Source organism: Anopheles funestus, chromosome 2RL (genome assembly GCF_943734845.2).
Source record: "Anopheles funestus chromosome 2RL, idAnoFuneDA-416_04, whole genome shotgun sequence".
Classification (NCBI taxonomy): domain Eukaryota; kingdom Metazoa; phylum Arthropoda; class Insecta; order Diptera; family Culicidae; genus Anopheles; species Anopheles funestus.
Genome location: NC_064598.1, coordinates 29,525,670 through 29,545,389, shown reverse-complemented (window position 1 = coordinate 29,545,389; position 19,720 = coordinate 29,525,670). Strand labels below are relative to the sequence as shown.

The window sequence follows — 19,720 nt, the reverse complement described above, 5'->3', positions numbered from 1 at the left end:
GGTAGGATTTGTATACCAAGCACTAGAGAATTCGTTTTTCCATTTCAATGTCCTCTTGAGACGAAATCGGTACATGCAATCAGGTGGTAAAGTAGATGAGATGACATCGCACAAGCTTATCAAACACGGCAAGCAACTCCTATTTTAATACACAGAACAATTCGTATGTTCTTACCTATCGACATCGACATCCTTCAATGGCGTAGGATTGTTGTCAAAAAAAAAACCCTCCGAACGATTGGTCTGATAGTAATGGACTGCTGATATCCATCAATCGGTTATTTTATCACGCTTTTGTGTATCATCGCCGAGATTCCAACTGAGATTAGAGAGATCTTTTTTTGGAAACTATTTCACTTGTACCAGGCTTATGTTCTGCATCATTTATCTCCAACATGCAACTCACAAAGGCTAGTACAGGAAAAAAGCAGTACTAAAGGCTAGTACAAACCACACAAAGACACTAGTTCGTTTGCTATCAAACGGTCCGGTTCTCTGTTTGCTCCAAAACCTGCGATTCAATGTTGCACATTGCAGTGGAGCGACCTTAAAAGCTTGCACTCAAAAAAAAGAACAAATCGTAATGGACAATAAACGTGTTGGGGAACAGAATTTTGATTGATTTTTACGGGTACAATGCTAAAAATATTTGCTTCCTTTTTCGGTTTCGAAATCTACAAAACAAATGTATTTCGGCTGGTGGCTACTATTTGATCGATTTATGAGTTTTTGCATGCATTTGGCAATGAAAGCAAAATAATATAAAGTTATAATAAGGAACTAGTTGTCAAGCCTTTTCAAGTCCTTTTCTAGCTCAACTGAGGTTGGCATCATAGTAAAAGTTCTAAATTATTTTATTTTACATCATTTTATTAAACCTGTGTTTAAATCGTTTATGCTAATGTCCGGTGACTGAGTGCGTTATGTGGGTGATGTTCGAAGTACTCCTCTATTCTCGTCAAATTTCTCATAATGTATCTCCCTCTAACATACTTTCACTTTTCCACTAAATTATTTGACGTGTGCCAGTTCCGTGCCGATGCCAAAAAGGAAGGTTATAATGCGAATGTTTGACATTAATTTTATATTGCGACCATTCGTTCTCAACACACTTCAAACCAATATGATCCCGCTTCGGCATATAGCTTGTCCACACGCATATGCATCAAAGACCTTGAACTTTGTTGCGTTTGAATTGCATAGTGATATACATACATTATATGGAAATCATACATCCTTCGTGCGTTGGTAAAACAGATTTGTGCAGCGAACTAAATTTATGAGCTTACGAGTCAAAACCCGTCCAGTGTTTGCCAGCTCTTGCCCCTTGTTCGAACCATGGCAGGCGAACCGAAACAAACCAGCTAGCGGACTATTAAACGGTAATTAGGGGGCAGTACCGATAAGCAAACCGAATTACCGGGAGCCAAAATAAAACCGGTGGCCTGCCAGCAAACTGGACCAGCGTCAGAAACGCGGTGCGCAACTGTTACGTGCAGACATATGTTCGTTGGTCAGTGCCACAATGTCGTCGCACGGCGCATAAATTCAATGTGTGCTCGTCGTCGACACTTGACGCCGTTGTATACTAAAACCGTAAAAACGGAAGGAAAAAGCAGTAGCGCATATTCCATCAGGCGTGACCGTAGTTACAGCGTCGGATTTAACCTCATCATCATTATTAAATGTCGGCAGTTAATGCTACCGAACGAAGAATTGTATGTATGGGAAAGGTTGGTTTAAAACCCTATTTATGATTGTGTTTGCATACGTTTTTACAATTATCCGACGCTGTCATACTTATGAACTGTTAATGCAATGGGGGAAATAAACCACATCTGTACGACGGCGATTTTTATTGGAACGATTTTTTATTGGTTAAGTTTACACATATTTATGGTTTTTTGTAAGCAGTGGGGGTTTAACTCTATCGTTTGTTTAATTAAAAACAAAAATATTCGTTTAACATTCATTTCATAAAGATATTCGTGTATTGTTTGGAAGGGTATTATTCATAGTAAAAAAAATACTTGTTTCATGCTTCAATGTTTCTGGTTACAGAAAAAAAAAACAATTGCAATCAATATTAACCACTGCTTGACAAGCTAACTTCACAAAATAGATATGAAATTCCACGCAAAGTGAATTGATTGTGCTGTTGGCGCGTTTAAAATAACAATTACTCTAGTCGTCAGACTCCGGTACGCTCTCCTGCTGTGATCTATCACAACGCATTGGCCTCGCAAAACAGACATTTGCCAATGCGAACTATGGGAAGCAGGATCAACCAGACCATTGTTTATGGAGAGTTAATTTCGTTTACTTTCGCTTGGTTATGGGGGGCCCCTTATTCCCTTCGCTGCTGGTGCAATTCCCTGACCATCTCCACATCAAAAGCGCATAATTGATTGAACAAAATTGTTGCAAAAACAATCTGCTTGACTAGTGAGTACTGTTGTGTGATCTGTTCATTGGGAGGTGTCTTTCAACAGTGTTACCTTTAGGCTGAATAAATAAGCGACAATTATGAATAGAACATCTAATTCTGGTTCGATTTGCTCGGCAATATGTTAGGAATGAGTTAACTATGTTATCTTCACATGTTTCTGCTAGTGCTTTTCTCACAACATTTTAACATCAATTGTAACATTTTAATTTATATTGTTTGGAATTTAATTATAATTACGGACAAAGTACCTCAATGTATGCCTTAATTACAATGTCCACGAATTATGAGAAGATATATCAGCAAAACATATTGAATCTATCCGATAATTGAAATGCCCACAAATGTGGATTATGTTTATAATATAGACAATCTTCCGTGAATATGGGATAAGGAAAATTAAATCTGAATTACTGGATAAGCTATGTATATGTCAGAAAAAGAGTCCCCTTCGTAGTGGAAGTAATAAAGGCGTTCTGTCGCACAATAGAACTGTTACCAAATCTCATCCAAACCGTGGTAAGAATAAGTTTAGGAAATCTCTTTTTCTCTCTTTCTCTTTCTTTTTCTCTCTTTCTCTCTCTCTCCCTCTATCGTGGCTTTACGAGCTTAGGAGGTCACGCTGACTATTTCTTGCTTACTATACTTACGTTTACCACATAGCCGGATAGTCAGTCTTTGCTACGGAGGAACATGGTCCGGATGGGATTTGATACCCGGCCCTGTCGTGTGGAACAGACGCCGTTTAACACATACACCGCCGGTCTCGCCCGGTCGATTATGGTAGATTTATAACCTGGTATAAAATTTTAACCTGGTCGTTAAGCCATAAAGGAGTATTTACAAGTTAGAATAAATTCCATTTTCTTGTTGATATTTTGAATTATTTTTCATGTTTTATTCTTTTCTTCTGTAGCCTTTTTACATGTTTAGTTTACTTACGCTTCGAAACGCTGGTACGAAGTTTTTATTCAATTTCACGCTTCAAATAAAGTTATAATTATCTCTTTAATTTAATGCAGTTTTAGATGCAAAAAGAGAAGTAATGAAATTATTTGCTCTAGCTAATTGCTATTGAGCCATTGAGTTTTTTTTTCTTCTCGTCAATTCAACTTTTTTCTATTGATAAAACTCGTCATAATACGTTCTGTATCCCTCACTTCGTTGGCGTTAGCGTGTGTTTTTCTTTACCATGTCATGATTTCTGTTTAACATAATCCTGTCCGGGATTTTCCATACCACGATGCAACAGAACTTGTGTATTTGATTTACTTTTTTTACTGCTCCGTTATGCGAGTTCTTTCATGTACCGTGCAAAGGCACACATTGAAAATGAAACAACTTTCTGCGTATATGCTTTGTGAGGTGTAAAACACCTTTTTTACACTATGCAATAATGAAACTCTATTTCAACTTCGTTCTGTTATAACCGATTCCTGTTAATTTATACATTGGCTTGGTGTTTCGATGCGAAAGTGTAAATCTATTGATTTTATAAAAAAGAAACATTTTTTCCTCTTTTTACCATTCGTCATTCACTTCCGATGCATTATTGCATGTTATCGATTTTTTTTTGCAAATTCCTTTATAATAAAACAAGTGAACCTAAATAGGGAACTACTGGGAGAGAGAGAGATAGAACAGGCAAGGAAACATAATTAAAATATTTCAAAACATTACGACGCGATGTTCAAAGAGATTCGGGACCACAGGCGACATTCCTGCGCTTGTATCAAAGACTGTAGCAACAAATCACGACTGCGTAACGACGGTTGCCAGGACGGGATAAAACCGATTGGTGGGTTGGGTGTTGCTAGCTCTTGCGATAGCTTATCGATTTTGTCGATTTTATGCACTTTGTGCATCAAACATAGCGTATAATAATAATGAATAGAGCGACCAGGTCTCGTGGCCGTCTTTTGTGTCCATGTGGTTACGCAAAACGTTGTTGCAACTCCTCTTCACTCGTATGCTCGCCTGTCGTTTCTTAATCTAGCTCTTGTGTGGTTCGAAACAAACTTCGAAACTCTGATAATTCCATTTAATTTTGAAGTGGTTTGTTCCATTTTTGGTGTAGCAATAACCGCTTCTGTATTTATTTATTTATTTAATCAACTGTAATATATTCAAAGTCATTTAATATGCGTTTAATTTGTTTAACACAAAACTGTATTTACAACACTCAGCCAGAATTGTGTCTTGTCTTGTTTTTTTTAATGGATTTTATAAGAGAGAGTAAAAGATTCGCGAATCCCTATAATCTCTCTTCCACTATAATTCCCAGAAAAGAGTTATTATTTTTATCTCTATTCTGTAAGATGAGTTCATTGAGCCTTTTTACCAACGCTTATTTCCTAATTTATTCTTGCGATTCTTTCTTATTTGTACACACTTATGAAAAATAACCTAACTAGTAATGAAGCATAACTCATACTTATGGTGAATGGTAAATGATATTCCAAAAATTTATAAATAGAAAAGTAAAAGATTAATTTTTTGAAGTTAAATGTTTTGTTGAGTCATAATAGACTGAAAACCGCATTGAGAAATGTGCACTGCAAATTCTATTATCGCCGTACTGCACTCTAAATTATTCTCCTATCGTGTTACAGATAATTCGTAACATGTGTGTCCATGTTACTGTCTAGAAAATCTCTTCTGCATCATATTTTTTTGCTGGTGAATGAACGAATTGCATTCCTCTCTGTACACGCGTTGGCATTTGTATCGCGTGTTTGTTTGAGGTGATGTATTCGATTTTCCAACATCCTTCAACACGCCAGACTTGGTCAGCTCTCAGCCAGCGTCCTTAAGAATGTCCCTAGTATAATATTCCCCAATGCCGAACGAGGGCGCGGAAATGAGAGAATAATTGAGCAATTGAGCAAGGTAGGCATGAGAACAGGAGAGCGACTTGCCAGAGAAAGTGGTCCTGCTGCTGAATGATTTACAGACAAACCTATCAAAAGCATATACTGCAAGTTCCGACTGGGCGCGCGTATGCTATAGCGGCGGAAATCGATTCCTACCGAAAACTCAACAAGGAATACCTAGGTGTTTCACTGTCCTCCAAGCTATGATGATGATGCTGCTGCTTATCACCACTAGGGGGACGCGCGCGCGCACGCTACATGCATATTTGCGCGATGGTGGTGTATTTAAGGTGATGAAAGGGATTCGGGTTTTTTTTGCTTTGAGCAATCGTTCAAGTGACGTATGTTCTGTCAGTTTTGTGCAAACATGTAAAAGGAAACTTCAAAAATTTTGATTGCATTTTTTTTTTAACAAGGATATTTAAGACGAACCTGTACAACAGAGCGCTTAATCGTACAAGTGTGCATCACACAAACATTGAAGTACGCCGGGGAGAAAAAAAGGGACATCAAAAAGGGATGCCAAAGCCCTGCGAAACAGCAGCAGCAGCGCGCACATGTTACAACAGGATGTTGTGTATTTGCTATTGTAATCGTAGCCGGCAATGATGGTGTTTGATGATGGTGATGATGACGGTCGCTGGTAGTAGTGTGGTGGTGTAACGCATTGTTCATCCATGATGTCACGTAGCGCACCACTGCGTGTTTGCCGTTGTGTAGGTGCAAGCAAAGGATACTGCGTGCGTCAATGTATGGGTTCGTAACGCGCACCGGGAAGCTGCTCCGTGCCAGTGTTGTTCAAGTTAGGCCGATGCGGTGGTAGTGGTGTGGTACCGAAAGCAATGCAGCGACGCACCACCAAAGGCAAAGGATGTGTTCTTGGTTTGTTGCAAAGGACGAGAAAGAAATGTGAGCGTAAGATGAGCATAAAAAGGACACTGTATCTCGCGTATCCTCCGACTGATCGGTAGCGCTTTATGTGTGGGTATTTTCCATGTTCTGTCAGCATTTATTCACAGGAAACGTTCGCTCGCTGCTGCTTCACCATGCGGGCTCCGTTACCGACGGAAGGAGCAGGATGGAATTAATTAAAGGAATAAAAGTGTGTTGAACATTGATGAAGTGGGTGTATGCAGCACTGTTCGGAACTGTTTGATGTGGTGGAAAATAAAAGTTTGCACTGTAAAAGGACACAACCGTTCGTGTTGAATTGTATGAAGAATGTCTATATTTTGCTCCCAACAATTATTAATCGGATAAACCATATAAAGGTGTCTTATCCTTTTTACAATTTGAAATCAAAATCGAATTGTATTTGTTTGTGTGCGCGCATCCGTTAGTGTGTGTTTTGTTTTTCTTTTTCCATTTTTTTCTGTCTGAAAATGTTACACTCTCCTTTCAGTTTTTGCAAAGACGCAATGCGTGTTTCAATTTTGCGTGTTTTCTGAATGATTATCAGTACTCTCAGATTGGAATTTACCAAAAAAAAAAAAGAAACGAAATGCAACTTTAACGTAAATAAAAGCCTGTTTAGTGGAAATGTGCGCAAAATAATGGGACATTTCTTGATGTAAAATAGGACAGTGAATGGTGTCAATGGTGAACTTTATATCAGTTTAATAATTCATCTCATGCATTGGTGGCATTCGCTAAACAAAACAAACAATTGGGTTTATTTTTAGTATTTTTGAGTATGTTTCGTTTCGTGTGCTGTGAACAAAAGGGTATGCCATCTTTTTGTTTTGTGTGTGCGTAAAACGAGCTGGTCACGCCATCACCTATGCACCTGGTTCGGATGTATTTTCTTTTGAATAAAAAACATCTAAAATTATCGACAAGTTGCATGTATCGAAGAAGGATCTACCTTGAACGCGTGATGATATATTTTTATTAAAAGTCTAGCTATTACATTAGATGTATATTCGGATGCTGTATGAGGAGTAAAAAAGCTCAAAAAAAAGAAAGGGAAAAAACTTTACACTATTCATTGTTCGACGTCGGGGTCGACGTAATTTCGTAATTCCTCTTCCCTATGACGTAGTAGCCGTTTGCTTACTACATCCAATCATGCTTTCTCTCACGCGATCTCACTAAAAAAAGAACGCAGCATATCACAGGTGGGAGAGTCATCATTTCAGCTAGTCGCGGTGTGTAGTGTGCGATATACTAGGAGTGAAAAAAAAAAAACATCGGACACAACGCGCTTGTTGATGTAAATATTTCAAGAGAGAACACAGCCGTTTACTCTTGCGGTTGCAATTCTCAGTTGTGGCGTGTCCTTTTTGGATTCCCGATTCCAGAACAACAAAACACACAAACGTCACCCCGACACACGCTCGCGCGTGTGTGTGTGTGTTGGTGGTGTCGAACTTCTTCCTTCGTCTGTAAATCATCGTTGTTTGTGGGCTGCCGGAAAGGACCAAAGGACACAAGCACGAGGAAAGAGATGAGTGATATGCGGTTCTTGGGAGGACGGGGCGGGAAATGATTTTTCACGCCCGGAAGAGGAAGAACCACGAGAGAGAGAGAACGTTGAATGTAAACGATGGTGAGAGATCGAACGGGACAAACAGGATATTCGCGCGGATGAAGAGAAAACTTTCCCAATCCCAATCATCCTCCTACATCCCAAGAATGTGTTTGCCGTAAACGATTCTATTCCGTGTTCCTCCTGTGTTATCCTGTAGCCTGTATTCTCAGTTGCCTGTAAAGGACTCTCGCTGCATGTACACTATAGGGCTATAGGTGCTGAAGCTGATGGATAGTAATCAATCGCATCTCGCCAAAAAGGTTTTGTGTGGCCAGGATATGCGCCTAGAATTGGATCTGTGATTATGTTCTCGTTGCTGAGCGAGTGAACAACATCATACGTGCGCACGTTATCACGAGAGAAATTCGTGCAGATAGATATAACTATTTTTAAGCGGTTTTGCGAAGATGGTGTTTGGGGGATTTCTTTATTTTAATTGTGCGTTTTGAGTGGTTCAGTTTTTTTGTGTGCATTCTACTAGTCGCTGATGACTTGCTAGTTTACTAAGAACGATGTGAAACAAATGAAACAAAAATAAAACGTGAAATATGAAGCACATCGTATGTGGCTATGCATAAAAAATATATATAACACAACACCTCCGGACAACAGTTTTTTTGTGATGTCGTTGTCCGCTGTGTGCCAGCTGTGCAGGTTTAAAAGTTTAAAACTCATTAAGTAGCTAGTGTTGTTGGTATGTTCACACAGAAAAGGAAAAAGAAGAAATCTTGTAAAATTTCTTTTGTCGCGGACAGTGTTCAGTGTTCAGGGTGAAGTGCGTGCATCTGACAGTGTTACTAAATTTTCACGTGATTACTTCCCGTGGCCGTTCTTAGTACCATCCATTCATCGGTACTCAAGGAAGCACACTTTTGTTTGTGTGTGTGTGTGTTTTGCAAATGAAGTGAAATGTTGTGCGTTTTGGGGCACGGAAAAAGTTGGCTGTTTTTACACTGTACCCAATTATCACACCCCGGGCTGAGGTGGAGGTTTCAGCGAATCTCTTTTGCGTGACAAACAAAGGAATTTTTTGTCCCCTGCAACCCTCGGGAAATGAGATGCTCGGGATGCGAATTTTCTCTGCAAACTCTTCACACCATCGCATCTGTAGCGTGAGCGCTCCCTGTTGCGCTCTCGCGTGATACGCGCGTGATCCCAACCCATCGGGAAAAATGGGAAATTCGACCCGCGTGCGCGCGCTCTCTCGCTTCAGCTCTCTTTTCACCAAAGACAACGACATTAACGCCGGATTTTTAGAAGGGTGTCACGCGATACACATACTTTAGCATCCGGAAGAAAAGAGCAGTGTAGAACAGAAAGGATGTGCCCCGAGTGTTTGCTGCGTGCTTTTTGCAGAGAAAGGATCCACCAGGAACGACACATTTTATTACTGTTTTGTGTACAACCCAAACCGCTCGTTCGTCCTGCACGAAAGGCGCGCGCGCTCGAATGAGTGAGAGAATTTCAATGCAAAAAAAAAGTGTTCCAATCTCTTCCGATTATGTGTAACGATCACAACTCGTGGTTTTGTTTCGCGTTTTTAATGCTCTCCGGTTGGCGCTTTCTCCGCGAAAGAATGGGGCCAAAAGAAAAAGGATACTATATTTAATTTTGATTATCGTTTTGCTGTATACGCAAATTTGTGACTGCTTTTTGTTACAACAGGGGTTTCGTGTTTTGTTGTGCTAACACACCGTGATGAAAGAAGTGTTTTCAAATTTTCGTTTGGTTAGTATTATTGCACAGTCTGGTGCGTGTGTGTGCGTGTTGTGTTCTCTCGTGTGATACAGTGTTTGTTGTTGTTTCGAAGAAGGAAATCCCACAGTCACACGCGTGTGAAACCGAACCATAAAGAAACCATCATCAATCGATAAAAGTTGGTCCTTCGACACGATGGTAGTAATGTCAACTTTTTTACTTTCAGTGAATGTTGTGACTTTAGTAAAAGGAGTGTGAGATCGGTAATGACCGATGTGTGGAAATATATTAGGAAAATTAAAAGTTTGCATATTTATGCGTAAATATGTGTGTAGCTATTGTTAAAGATTTCAAAACAAACGAAAAATACAAAACTGACTCAATGAGTCATAAAGGTGTAATTAAATGTGATTATTTTATGTACGTTTTTCTAGCGTGAAATGTGAAATTATGTGTTAGCAAAGTAGTGTGGCAACAGAATGCAAATAGCATCGTATTAATACCTATATTTACAAGAAAAAGAAAATTGTGCAAGTGATATGCAAGTGAAGTGTCATCCTTCCATCTCATTCCTGGCGGAAGACGGCTTCCGGCTGCGATGAAAAGATGATATTCGGTAAAAAGTGATATAAACCTTGGCAAACGCATTTAGCACCTTCTGTTTGTTTATGGTTTTACTCAAAACTCCCCGGAATCCTTATCATTTTTTTTTGTCCTTTTATTGCATATCTTTGTTTGTTTTTTGACATTGGAATAATTTTATTTTTTCTATACTTAAGGTATTTTGTCTCCTCCGGGTCCATTTCTAACACCGAGCCCGTCGCCATCGATACCAGCAAGCCCTCGGTTGCAGCCGTCACCTTCGCAGTCACCGTTTTCTCAGCAACAGGATATTCTGCTGGTGACCAACAGCACCATCGGTAATGTGACTCAGGAGCAAGTAAGTATTGAAAGGACACGATGATCTGTGTCCACCTCAGGAAAAATAATTCTTGTTTGGGTGCTAACCAAAACAAATTGCTTTGTTTGTTTTAGGATCGCAAAACAGGTGTAGCAGGACGACGTCAATCATTTAGTCAACAACAGTCTGCTCTCGTTCAGCAGCAGCAAGTACTGAGCAATAGTACCAGTCCAAATGCCGGAACAGTTGTGTACCGTCCGAGTCCCACGCAGTCTCCTGCGGGCGCTACGACCTACAGCATCTCGACGACGCCTGGAAATGAGTTCAATACGACTCTAGTCGGTTCGAACAACATTTCACTTAATAAGGTACGGTTCAGAGCAAAAAAATCCGTCGGTATTTGGAACTAATGTTGATCATTTTTGTGTATGCTCTATCCTACCTCATGCATTCCATAGAAGGGTCGCAAATCGTCCTCGGTTAGTGCTATTCAACAGCAACATCAGCAACAACACCACCATCACCTCCTCCAACAGTCACATGCAGGCCATGGACATGGAACATTGCCCTCCGCCAGTAGCCCGAAAGCGGCGAAAAAAGCATTGCAACAGAACCAGCAGCAGCAGCAGAATCCATACCAGCAGCATCACGCCTCGGTATCTTTCGTTGGAAGCCCGATTGCAAGCCCCAGTCCGATCGCAAGCCCGAACGGTGGCTCGATACTGCTCACTACCGGAAACGGCACAGGAGGTAATGTGGCCGCTGGGTCATCCAGCGCGACTAGCCTGGGTGGAGCGACACAACTGAGGCCGCCGACACCACAGCCTATCATTCAACAGGTAAGTTTCGTAAAACATATTGCGAACGTACAAAAAGAGATCGTGATTTGGTGTGTTTTGAAGTGATGAACAGTTTTTTTCTAATAAATGTTTGGTTTACCTCCATTTCCAGTATCCTGTTGTGGGCACCGGTAATCAAATAGTGCAAATTTTCCAAGGTTCCCAGTTTGCAATAACCCAGTCGCAACCTGCCACGGCGGCTGCACTAACACAGCAGCATCACCAGCTTCAGCAGCAGAGCGGGCGCCATACAACAACGATCGTATCCCAACCCAGTCCCCAACAGCAGCATCAGCTAAACCAAACAAACGTTCAGCAACACATACCGCTGCAGGCGATACAGGCGCAGCAGCTTCATGCCATTCAGCAATCACCGTCGCACCAGCAACAGTTTGTACAGCAACACATCATAACTGCCGCTACTTCCGTTGCATCGAGCGCGATACCGTCGTCTGCTTCTACGGCCTGTGTTACGTCTACCGGTGGCTTAGTTATAACTGGTACTGGACTGCAGAGTTCCCCGTCAGCCGGTACGGGAAGCGGTGGCAATATTGCTAATGTGAAACATCACAACAAAGGACCACAACAGATACTTCCAAAGCCAGCCACTGTTACGCCTTCAGTTTCGCCCACATCTTCGACATCATCGTCATCGTCCGTTTCTTCTGCTACACCGATGTCCGTGCATCATCAGCAAAGTCCCCATCAGGCGACGGCATTTGTTTCTAGTTACGGCTCCACCCCCGTAGTACACGGCTCCAAAACGATTGTAACGCAGCCGAAAACGGTCACTTCGGTGTCCTTGCCGACTGTCGTATCGCAGCTGCCGGCGCAGATACAGGTTTCCCAAGCGGGTACTGTCGTGAGTGCCGGTGGTGCTACACAAGTGCATTTTACGACGACAGCGACTCCCCAATCGCAGGGTTCCGCGCTCAACACGGCGCAGGTACACGGACAAATGGTTACCACGACAACACAGCCAGCGGGATCACAACAGCCAGGAGCACCGACGCAACAAACCGCCACAGCAGCAGCACAGAATGGTTCCATCATTCTACCGACGGGAAACATTAACGCTCAGCCATTGTTGCTTAACCAAATGCCGGTGTTGGTACAACAGAATACACCGCAAGGGGTACAGCTAATACTGCGTCCGCCGACCCCGCAGCTAGCTGCCCCGAGCTTGGTGATTCACAATACCCGACCCCAGCTGCAACAGCCTCAACCGCAGCAGGTGCTTCGAATACTGAACGCCAATGGGACGATGCAACTGGCAACAACGCCAACGTTTATTGTTTCGTCCCAGGGTAATCTGGTGCAGCAGAACATATCCGGACTGAAGACAAACCAAGGTGTGCCGTTAACGCAGATTCAAGGGTTACAGGGACAGAGGCAACCGCAGCAAATAACAGCCGCGATTAATCAACATCTGTTAAGCCAAGGTGTTGCGCAGATACAGAATCTTCAGCTGAACGGAAATTTAGCACAGATTCAGATGCCAAATGGTCTCAATGGGCAGCTGCTGACCACGTCTCTGCCAGCGCAATTCCAACAAGCAAGCGTCGGTAGTTTTGGAATTCAAAATCAAAACATCAACCTGAACCAGCTGGGCAGCGTGAATTTGCAGCTTGCCACGGGACCTGGAGGTGCAACGTTTGTGTCCCCATCTTCCACACCAGGAGCTGCCCCAGGTTCAGCACCGACCGGGGAAATCGTTGTAAACGCTCAAAATATTCAATTTACTGCTGCTCCCGGAACCGCGCCCAATACAATTACTGTGAACGCTCAGGGTACACCGCAAACGCAACAAACTCAAGTTGCACAACAGCAACAGCAGCAGCATCAGACAGGTGGACAACAAATCTTGACCGCTTCAACGATAGACGGACAGATTCAAACTGCTCAAATTATTCCCACAGTTCCGACGGACACGCTAAGAAACCATAACCATCATGCGGGAACTCCCATTCTAACGACTGCCACCGGTCAGCAAGTGATCGTTACTGACGGTATAAAGGCACAGATTCATGCACAGGCTATCTCAGCACAGCAACAGCAAATTTTCAATCACCAAAATGCAACCCTTCAGCAACCAAGTGCGTCAGTGTCTATTCAACAATCGAATCAGCTTCCTCCACCACCGGCAGCACTATCTTTACCGACAACACGAATTGAGGTAGAAAAACCAAAAAAGGAACGTCGGAATAAGAAAAAGGTCAAACCAATACCACCACCAGTCGCTACAGCAGCACCGATGATTGTTCAACCAAGTACGCCAACTGTAAGCCAAGTGCCAATTCCTACCAGCACTCCGACAACGACAACGACGGCTGCAGAACGACTAACATCACCCAGCTCTCCTTCGTCGTACAGCAACACGCACACACCTACGGGGAAGTTAGATTTGGCAAATCTGATGAAAATCTCTGGCATCGGCATCGATGATGATGATTTGATGGACACAGATGAACCACCACCTTTACTGGCCACCACTAGCAATCATCCAACGGTTGGAGTAGAATATCCTTCAAATATTGTGATACAACATAATGAGTCGCTAAACGCTACCGGTAACTCTGTTGGTGGTGGGTCTGCAGGGCAACAACATCCTGTAAAGGATATTATGTCGTCCACCTCGTTGGTTAATGCTGGAGCGCAACCAGGACAAGTGCTTGTACAATCTCAGCACCAACATCATCAACCGCCTGGCATTGTGACAAACCAATCGGGTGCAGCAGGAACTGGAAGTGATATCATGATCACAATACCATCCACCGTTGGGTCGGAGAATGTAGAACTTCCTTACACGATATCGATACCTACATCTGGTATGGACAGGTCACAAGAGAAAAAAGTGTCATCTGACGTCAGTTGTGCCCAGCCTGGTCAAACGACTGCAGGTGTCAGTTCCAGTGCTATGACGGGACAGCAGCAACAGGATGCGCCTTCATTCATGATCACGATCGATCCGGCGAGTGACTCTACTTCCGGGCAGGCTTCTTATACGGTCTCGTTGCCAAGATTTGGAGCTAGTGATGATTCGAAAGTTGTTAACATTGCAACCGTTGCTCCAACAGCTAGCGTACAGGCCATTAGTACTACAACAACATCTTCGATGGCCACTTCAAATGCCAACAGCATGCAACAGAGCAATACGATATGTGTGAACAGTTTGATGAATAACGTTCTAAATAATACGCAAGTAACGCCCACACTGCAGAGCCAAATCAACGAAATACAGAATCAGCTGATGGCGGAAGCACAGCCGCATCTTGTCGCTCCGTCTTCAAAATCATCCAACATTGTATCAGCATCCATAGTACCCACATCGCAACACCAACAAATGTTAACGACAATGGCACCGCTCAGTGGGACAACTGCATCAGCATCCTCTGTAGGAACAACGACGTCTACTTCCATTGTGATATCGACGAACAGTAGTAAAATATTATCCGTTCCCTCACCCTCTCCGAAGAAGAAGTCAGTCACAATCGCCAATAGCAATCAAGGTGGTACAGCAATGAATAAGAAGAACGGGAAAAAGCTAGAAAAATCGTTCGACACGATTGGTACGACCAGTGCGGTACCAACGCAGATAGGAAATATTCAAATTTCACAAGTTGATGGTACAACAGCCAACCAGAATAAGGCAGTTAAGGGTGGCACCATCAACAACCAAATACAAATTACTCCGATCATTGACAGTAAAGTGGTGAACACGGTTGGCGCTCAATATCAGAGTCTTACCCAAATGCAGTCTTCGGTTACTCAACCGCAATCGACTGTCACAATTCAGAGTCAAATTCAAACACCGCAGCAACAACAGAGCCATACTATTCATTCTACGATGGGCGGAGGCTCCGTATCGCAGCATCAACAACAGCCACAACAATCGCATGCGATTCAGTCGGTACCAACTTCGATACAATCGAACGTCATAGCTGGAGGAGGAGGTGTAGTGTTCACCACACAGCAGCAGCAGCCATCGGTCGTGGCAACACCTACAGTACAGTTGAATCAAACGTCCATCACGCCAACATCATTAATACAGCAGCCCGCAGCGCCGCCACCACCAGTTACAACGGCACAAGGAATACTTTCTCAACTGACGGGTAGTTTAAGTTTATCGTTAGCAGAAAATGGCCAGCTCATTTTAAAGCACGACATAAATCAACCGCAAACTCCTGAATCCCAAACTATCCTGCAGGCTATCCTGTCTGGTGCCTTGGGTAATATCACGTTGGTAAATGAGCCATCCAAACCGCAAGTCACGCTAGCAAACAGTGCCATATCGGCCAATATTGCTCCTATTCAGCAACAGCATACGACAGCATTACCCATTACACAGCAACCAGCACCAGGACACCATCAGATCGTGGTGTCGGCACATCCTTCGCAACAACAAAACAAAAATGTTGCCGCTGTTAGTGGACAGGTGCAGCAGAAAACGCAGGGCACCACAACTGTTACTATTCAAACTGGTCATCAACAGCTTCAACTTCAACAACAACAACAACAACAACAGCTGCAACAACATCAGCAACAACAGCTGCAACAACAACAGCAGTTACAACACCAACAACAGCAAATGCAACAACATCAGCAACAGATGCAACAACAGCAGTTTTTACAGCAACAAACGGCCTCATCAGCCTTTGTGTCGCAGCCATCTACCACAACGCCAACCATGCAACAACACATACAGACTGCTAGTGGCAACAACCAGACACATTTGGTTCACACGCAACAGTCCCAGCTACAAAATCTTAAGCATGTTCGTAAATCAGAAACGAGCATCGAACCAGTATTGAATCAGCAGCAATCGTTAGCGGCTCAATCCCAACTGCAACAGCAGCAGCAGCAACAACAACAACAACAAACGGTTTTAGTCAACCCGAATGCACCAAAGCTTGTAGAGCTACCGAAAGTTGGGCCTAATCAACAGCTGTTCTCCCTGAACACATTAACTAATCAGATTACGCAGTTAAGTCCAGGGCAAACTACGGCCGCTCTTGGACCGATGGAGCGTGTGTTGATCGTGCCGACTGGAATCAACGCACAACAGTTGGCACAATGCCTGATGCAAGGACAAATTCACTTCAACAACATCGGTCAAGTGACGCAGTCAAGTGAAACAAGACCAACACCGACAATGACCCAATCGCAACAACCCTCTCAATCTTCTACGTCATCTACGACAACAGTCCAGAAGGGTATGACCAGTTCGCAAACGACTGTAGAGCAGCAACAGACAAATAATCAAACAAGCAAAGCGGGATCGCAAATCATTATTAACCCGGGAGGCAATAATATGAACTCGAAAGTAATAAGTAACAGTAGTAACGTAACAAATTCGAACAACGTCACTGCCACGAATACCGGAACGATCGTGAAGGAAAAACCGAAACGCAATCGATCGAAAAAACAGGATAAAACACAACCATCTGCCAGTCCTTCGAAGTCGACGGTAATTAAAGTTAACACCATGGCCAGTGGTTATCCTGCGAGTGTTGTACTTCAGCCTGGTCAGCATGCACAACCAATACTTGCAGAGAATGGTACTAAGATAGGCACCAAAATAGTGGGTACAGTGAATCCAAACAACTTTGTTACCAACAGTCTGCAACAACAGCAACACCATCAGCAGCACCAACAACAGCAGCAGCAACAACATCAGCAACAACAGCAGCAGCATCAACAACAGCAGCAACAGCATCAACAACAACAGCAGCAACAACTTCAACAACAACAGCAACAACATCAGCAACAGCAGCAACTACAACAACAACAACAACAACAACAGCAGCAGCAGCAAATACAACAGGTACAACAACCTGTACAGCCACCATTGGTTGCCCAAGTTCATCCACAACAACATCAAGCAATGAAAACACCTACCACCTTGGCAATGGTTGTGAAAGGTACGATTGGATCAACTACAGTAACTGCAACAAATTCCTCCAACAATAACATAACCGTTACTGCGACACCAGTCAAAAAGGGCAGAACTAATGCTGCACAGCAACAACAACTTTTGAATTCAGCACCACAACAACAAATGCCTCCATTGGTCAGTGTGAATTCAATGGTACCCGGCCCTGCATCACTGAGCAGCAGTACTCCGATAGCGGTGGGAACTCCAACTGTGGTACCACGGGTACAAACAATTCAGTTGACTCCTCAGAAGCAGCAACATTTAAAGAGCGTGCAACAGCAGATTCAGCAACTATCGACCAAACTGCAAAACAAGAATCTTTTGTCATCACTCTTGATTCCTGCGGAGTTTGATCCTTCAAATCCGATCCATAACAAACCGTTGCCCTCGATAAAAAATTTGCACACAATGTCGGACAAGGAAATTTGTAACGTTCTGCAACGATTGTTTATGGAACAGCAAAAGATTTTATCGTCTGGAAAGATTATTCAAACCATCCCAACTGGGCATACTTTTGCCAGTTCAACTACGCAACAGGCAATTCCGCCCCCACCTACACCGATCAGTAACAGCCAAAGTCACAGTGACACAATAGCAGGCTCTGTTCCCAACACCGGCATGGAGCAGAAATCTCAACAGGCAATAATAACATCGACCACTGTTACACCTAGCAGTGGTACGACTATCTTTCAAGGTGGTGCCGTTGGTAGTGGTGTTTCAGTTACATCGCCCCAGATCATCGGGAAACATGATATCCTTGTACCAATGGCATCGACAGCGGGCCCTAACATGAGTGTCCTATCGTCGGGCGCAATTACAAGCGTTGCACCATCTGTGGCTCACTCGTCGATGTCCATTACGATCACAAGCAGTACCTTGCCGATGCAAAGCGTCGGTAATGTACAGAAATTTGGAACAGGTGCTAGTGTTGCCTTAAATAAGCAGACCACTACGATCATTCCAATAACCTCGACACTGCAGCATCCGCCGACTTCTGGTTCCAATCAACAGGTTCTTAAATCAGTCAACTCGACAACGACGGCTGCATCGGTCCCCAATAATGGTAGTGTTGCCAAAAACATCACTGTACCAGCAGGAACGATCGTGCCGAAACACATCATGCTATCCACCGGTGGTCCTGCACAGACGAACGCTTCTGTAATGCCTCCGTTGCATACGCTTGTACCAACGACGCCGCAACAGGTGAATGCGCCAGGAGGATCATTAATTAACAAACATGAAAGCAATAGTAGCGGTAGCAGCTCGGCTAGTACAATCGTAAACCATCAACAATCGATTGTAGCAAATCAGATGTCTGCTTCGGTTACGTTAAACAGTACGAATCGTTCCAACACACCCGTTCCTCCGCCACTGGTCGCCACACTTCCCGGCGGTGGTCAGCTAAAAACGTTGACTAGTGCTGCTGGCCATGGTAACTCTTCAATTGTGATCGTCGGTGGATCACATGCAATTTTGAGTGGGTCACCTCAAATGATTGCACAAACTGCTGCCAGAATTCAACAACAGCAGCTGCAGCAACAACAGCAACAGTTACAAGCTCAAGCTGGTAGTGTTCTTATAACTCCAACTTCGGTCCAACCAGGAATCGCGACCTCCACTTCCTCTCCCGCGATGGCTGCAATTGCTCCATTGCGCACATCTGTATCATCAACAGGATCCCCTACAACGTCTGCATTACCACCTCCGTTGGTTCCGTCCAGTGTCAGCAGTAGCAGCACGCTTCCATTCAGTACTGGTGGTAATAGTGGTAGCGTACCTTTGCCGGTCATCAACGGTAGCAGCAGTGTAACGGTGACTAGTTCAAACACGTCAACTACACTAACAACAATGGCAACGGTGGCGTCTTTTCCAACGACAACAACAACGGCAAATGCTCTCTCTTCGGCCGTTGTGGCTGCTTCGACGATGAATAACAATTCAATCACACCGGCCGTTATTATCGCCGCTCCTGCGGGTACTTCTCCATCCACCCCGATGACGTACATTACGACAAACGTACCAAATAGTCCTGCTGTAAAAGTACCGCGTGCAAGTTTGTGAGTGTGATATTGCTTTTCACTTTTCTATTTATAATATCAACGGTCATTATAGATGAGATTGTTGAGGTTATCTATTGTTGCATAATGTACTAATATTTCTTTCGATCTCTTTTGTTTTCCATTCGTTTGCTTTCCACTAATTTGACCGTTAAAAAGGTTTGAAATTCAAATTCAGAAAGATCAGGATGCTTGCACGAAACCGGACACAAACACACCGTTCGGTAGCAAGCAAGATGCCATCAAGCGACTGATACGCTACCATTGCATGTACGAGGAGAAGTGTGAAGAGAATGAGGAGGAGGAATTACAGTTTGAGACGACGGCCGAATGGTTCCCGGAAGCATTCCGAACGATGCTCAGTCGCTATCAACGGTTAATGATCAATGAATCGATGGTAAGCAGAATCGAACGCGGAAGTGTTAATGTGTATTGGATTGA

General features: G+C 43.4%; 1 protein-coding gene across 4 annotated transcripts in view; it reads left to right on the top strand.

The window, feature by feature from the left end:
• LOC125764252 (serine-rich adhesin for platelets-like) overlaps positions 1–19,720 on the top strand; it is a 41,000-nt gene that overhangs the window by 13,765 nt on the left and 7,515 nt on the right. For 3 of the 4 annotated variants that reach the window (XM_049428263.1, XM_049428266.1, XM_049428262.1), the window contains exons 2-6: positions 10,327–10,487; positions 10,583–10,816; positions 10,907–11,287; positions 11,400–19,279; positions 19,439–19,676. In XM_049428263.1, coding sequence (XP_049284220.1) covers positions 10,327–10,487; positions 10,583–10,816; positions 10,907–11,287; positions 11,400–19,279; positions 19,439–19,676 — 8,894 coding nt within the window. Of the gene's footprint in view, positions 1–6,614; positions 8,110–9,981; positions 10,164–10,326; positions 10,488–10,582; positions 10,817–10,906; positions 11,288–11,399; positions 19,280–19,438; positions 19,677–19,720 lie in introns of those variants that run through there. The other variant, XM_049428264.1, reaches the window with a different exon arrangement.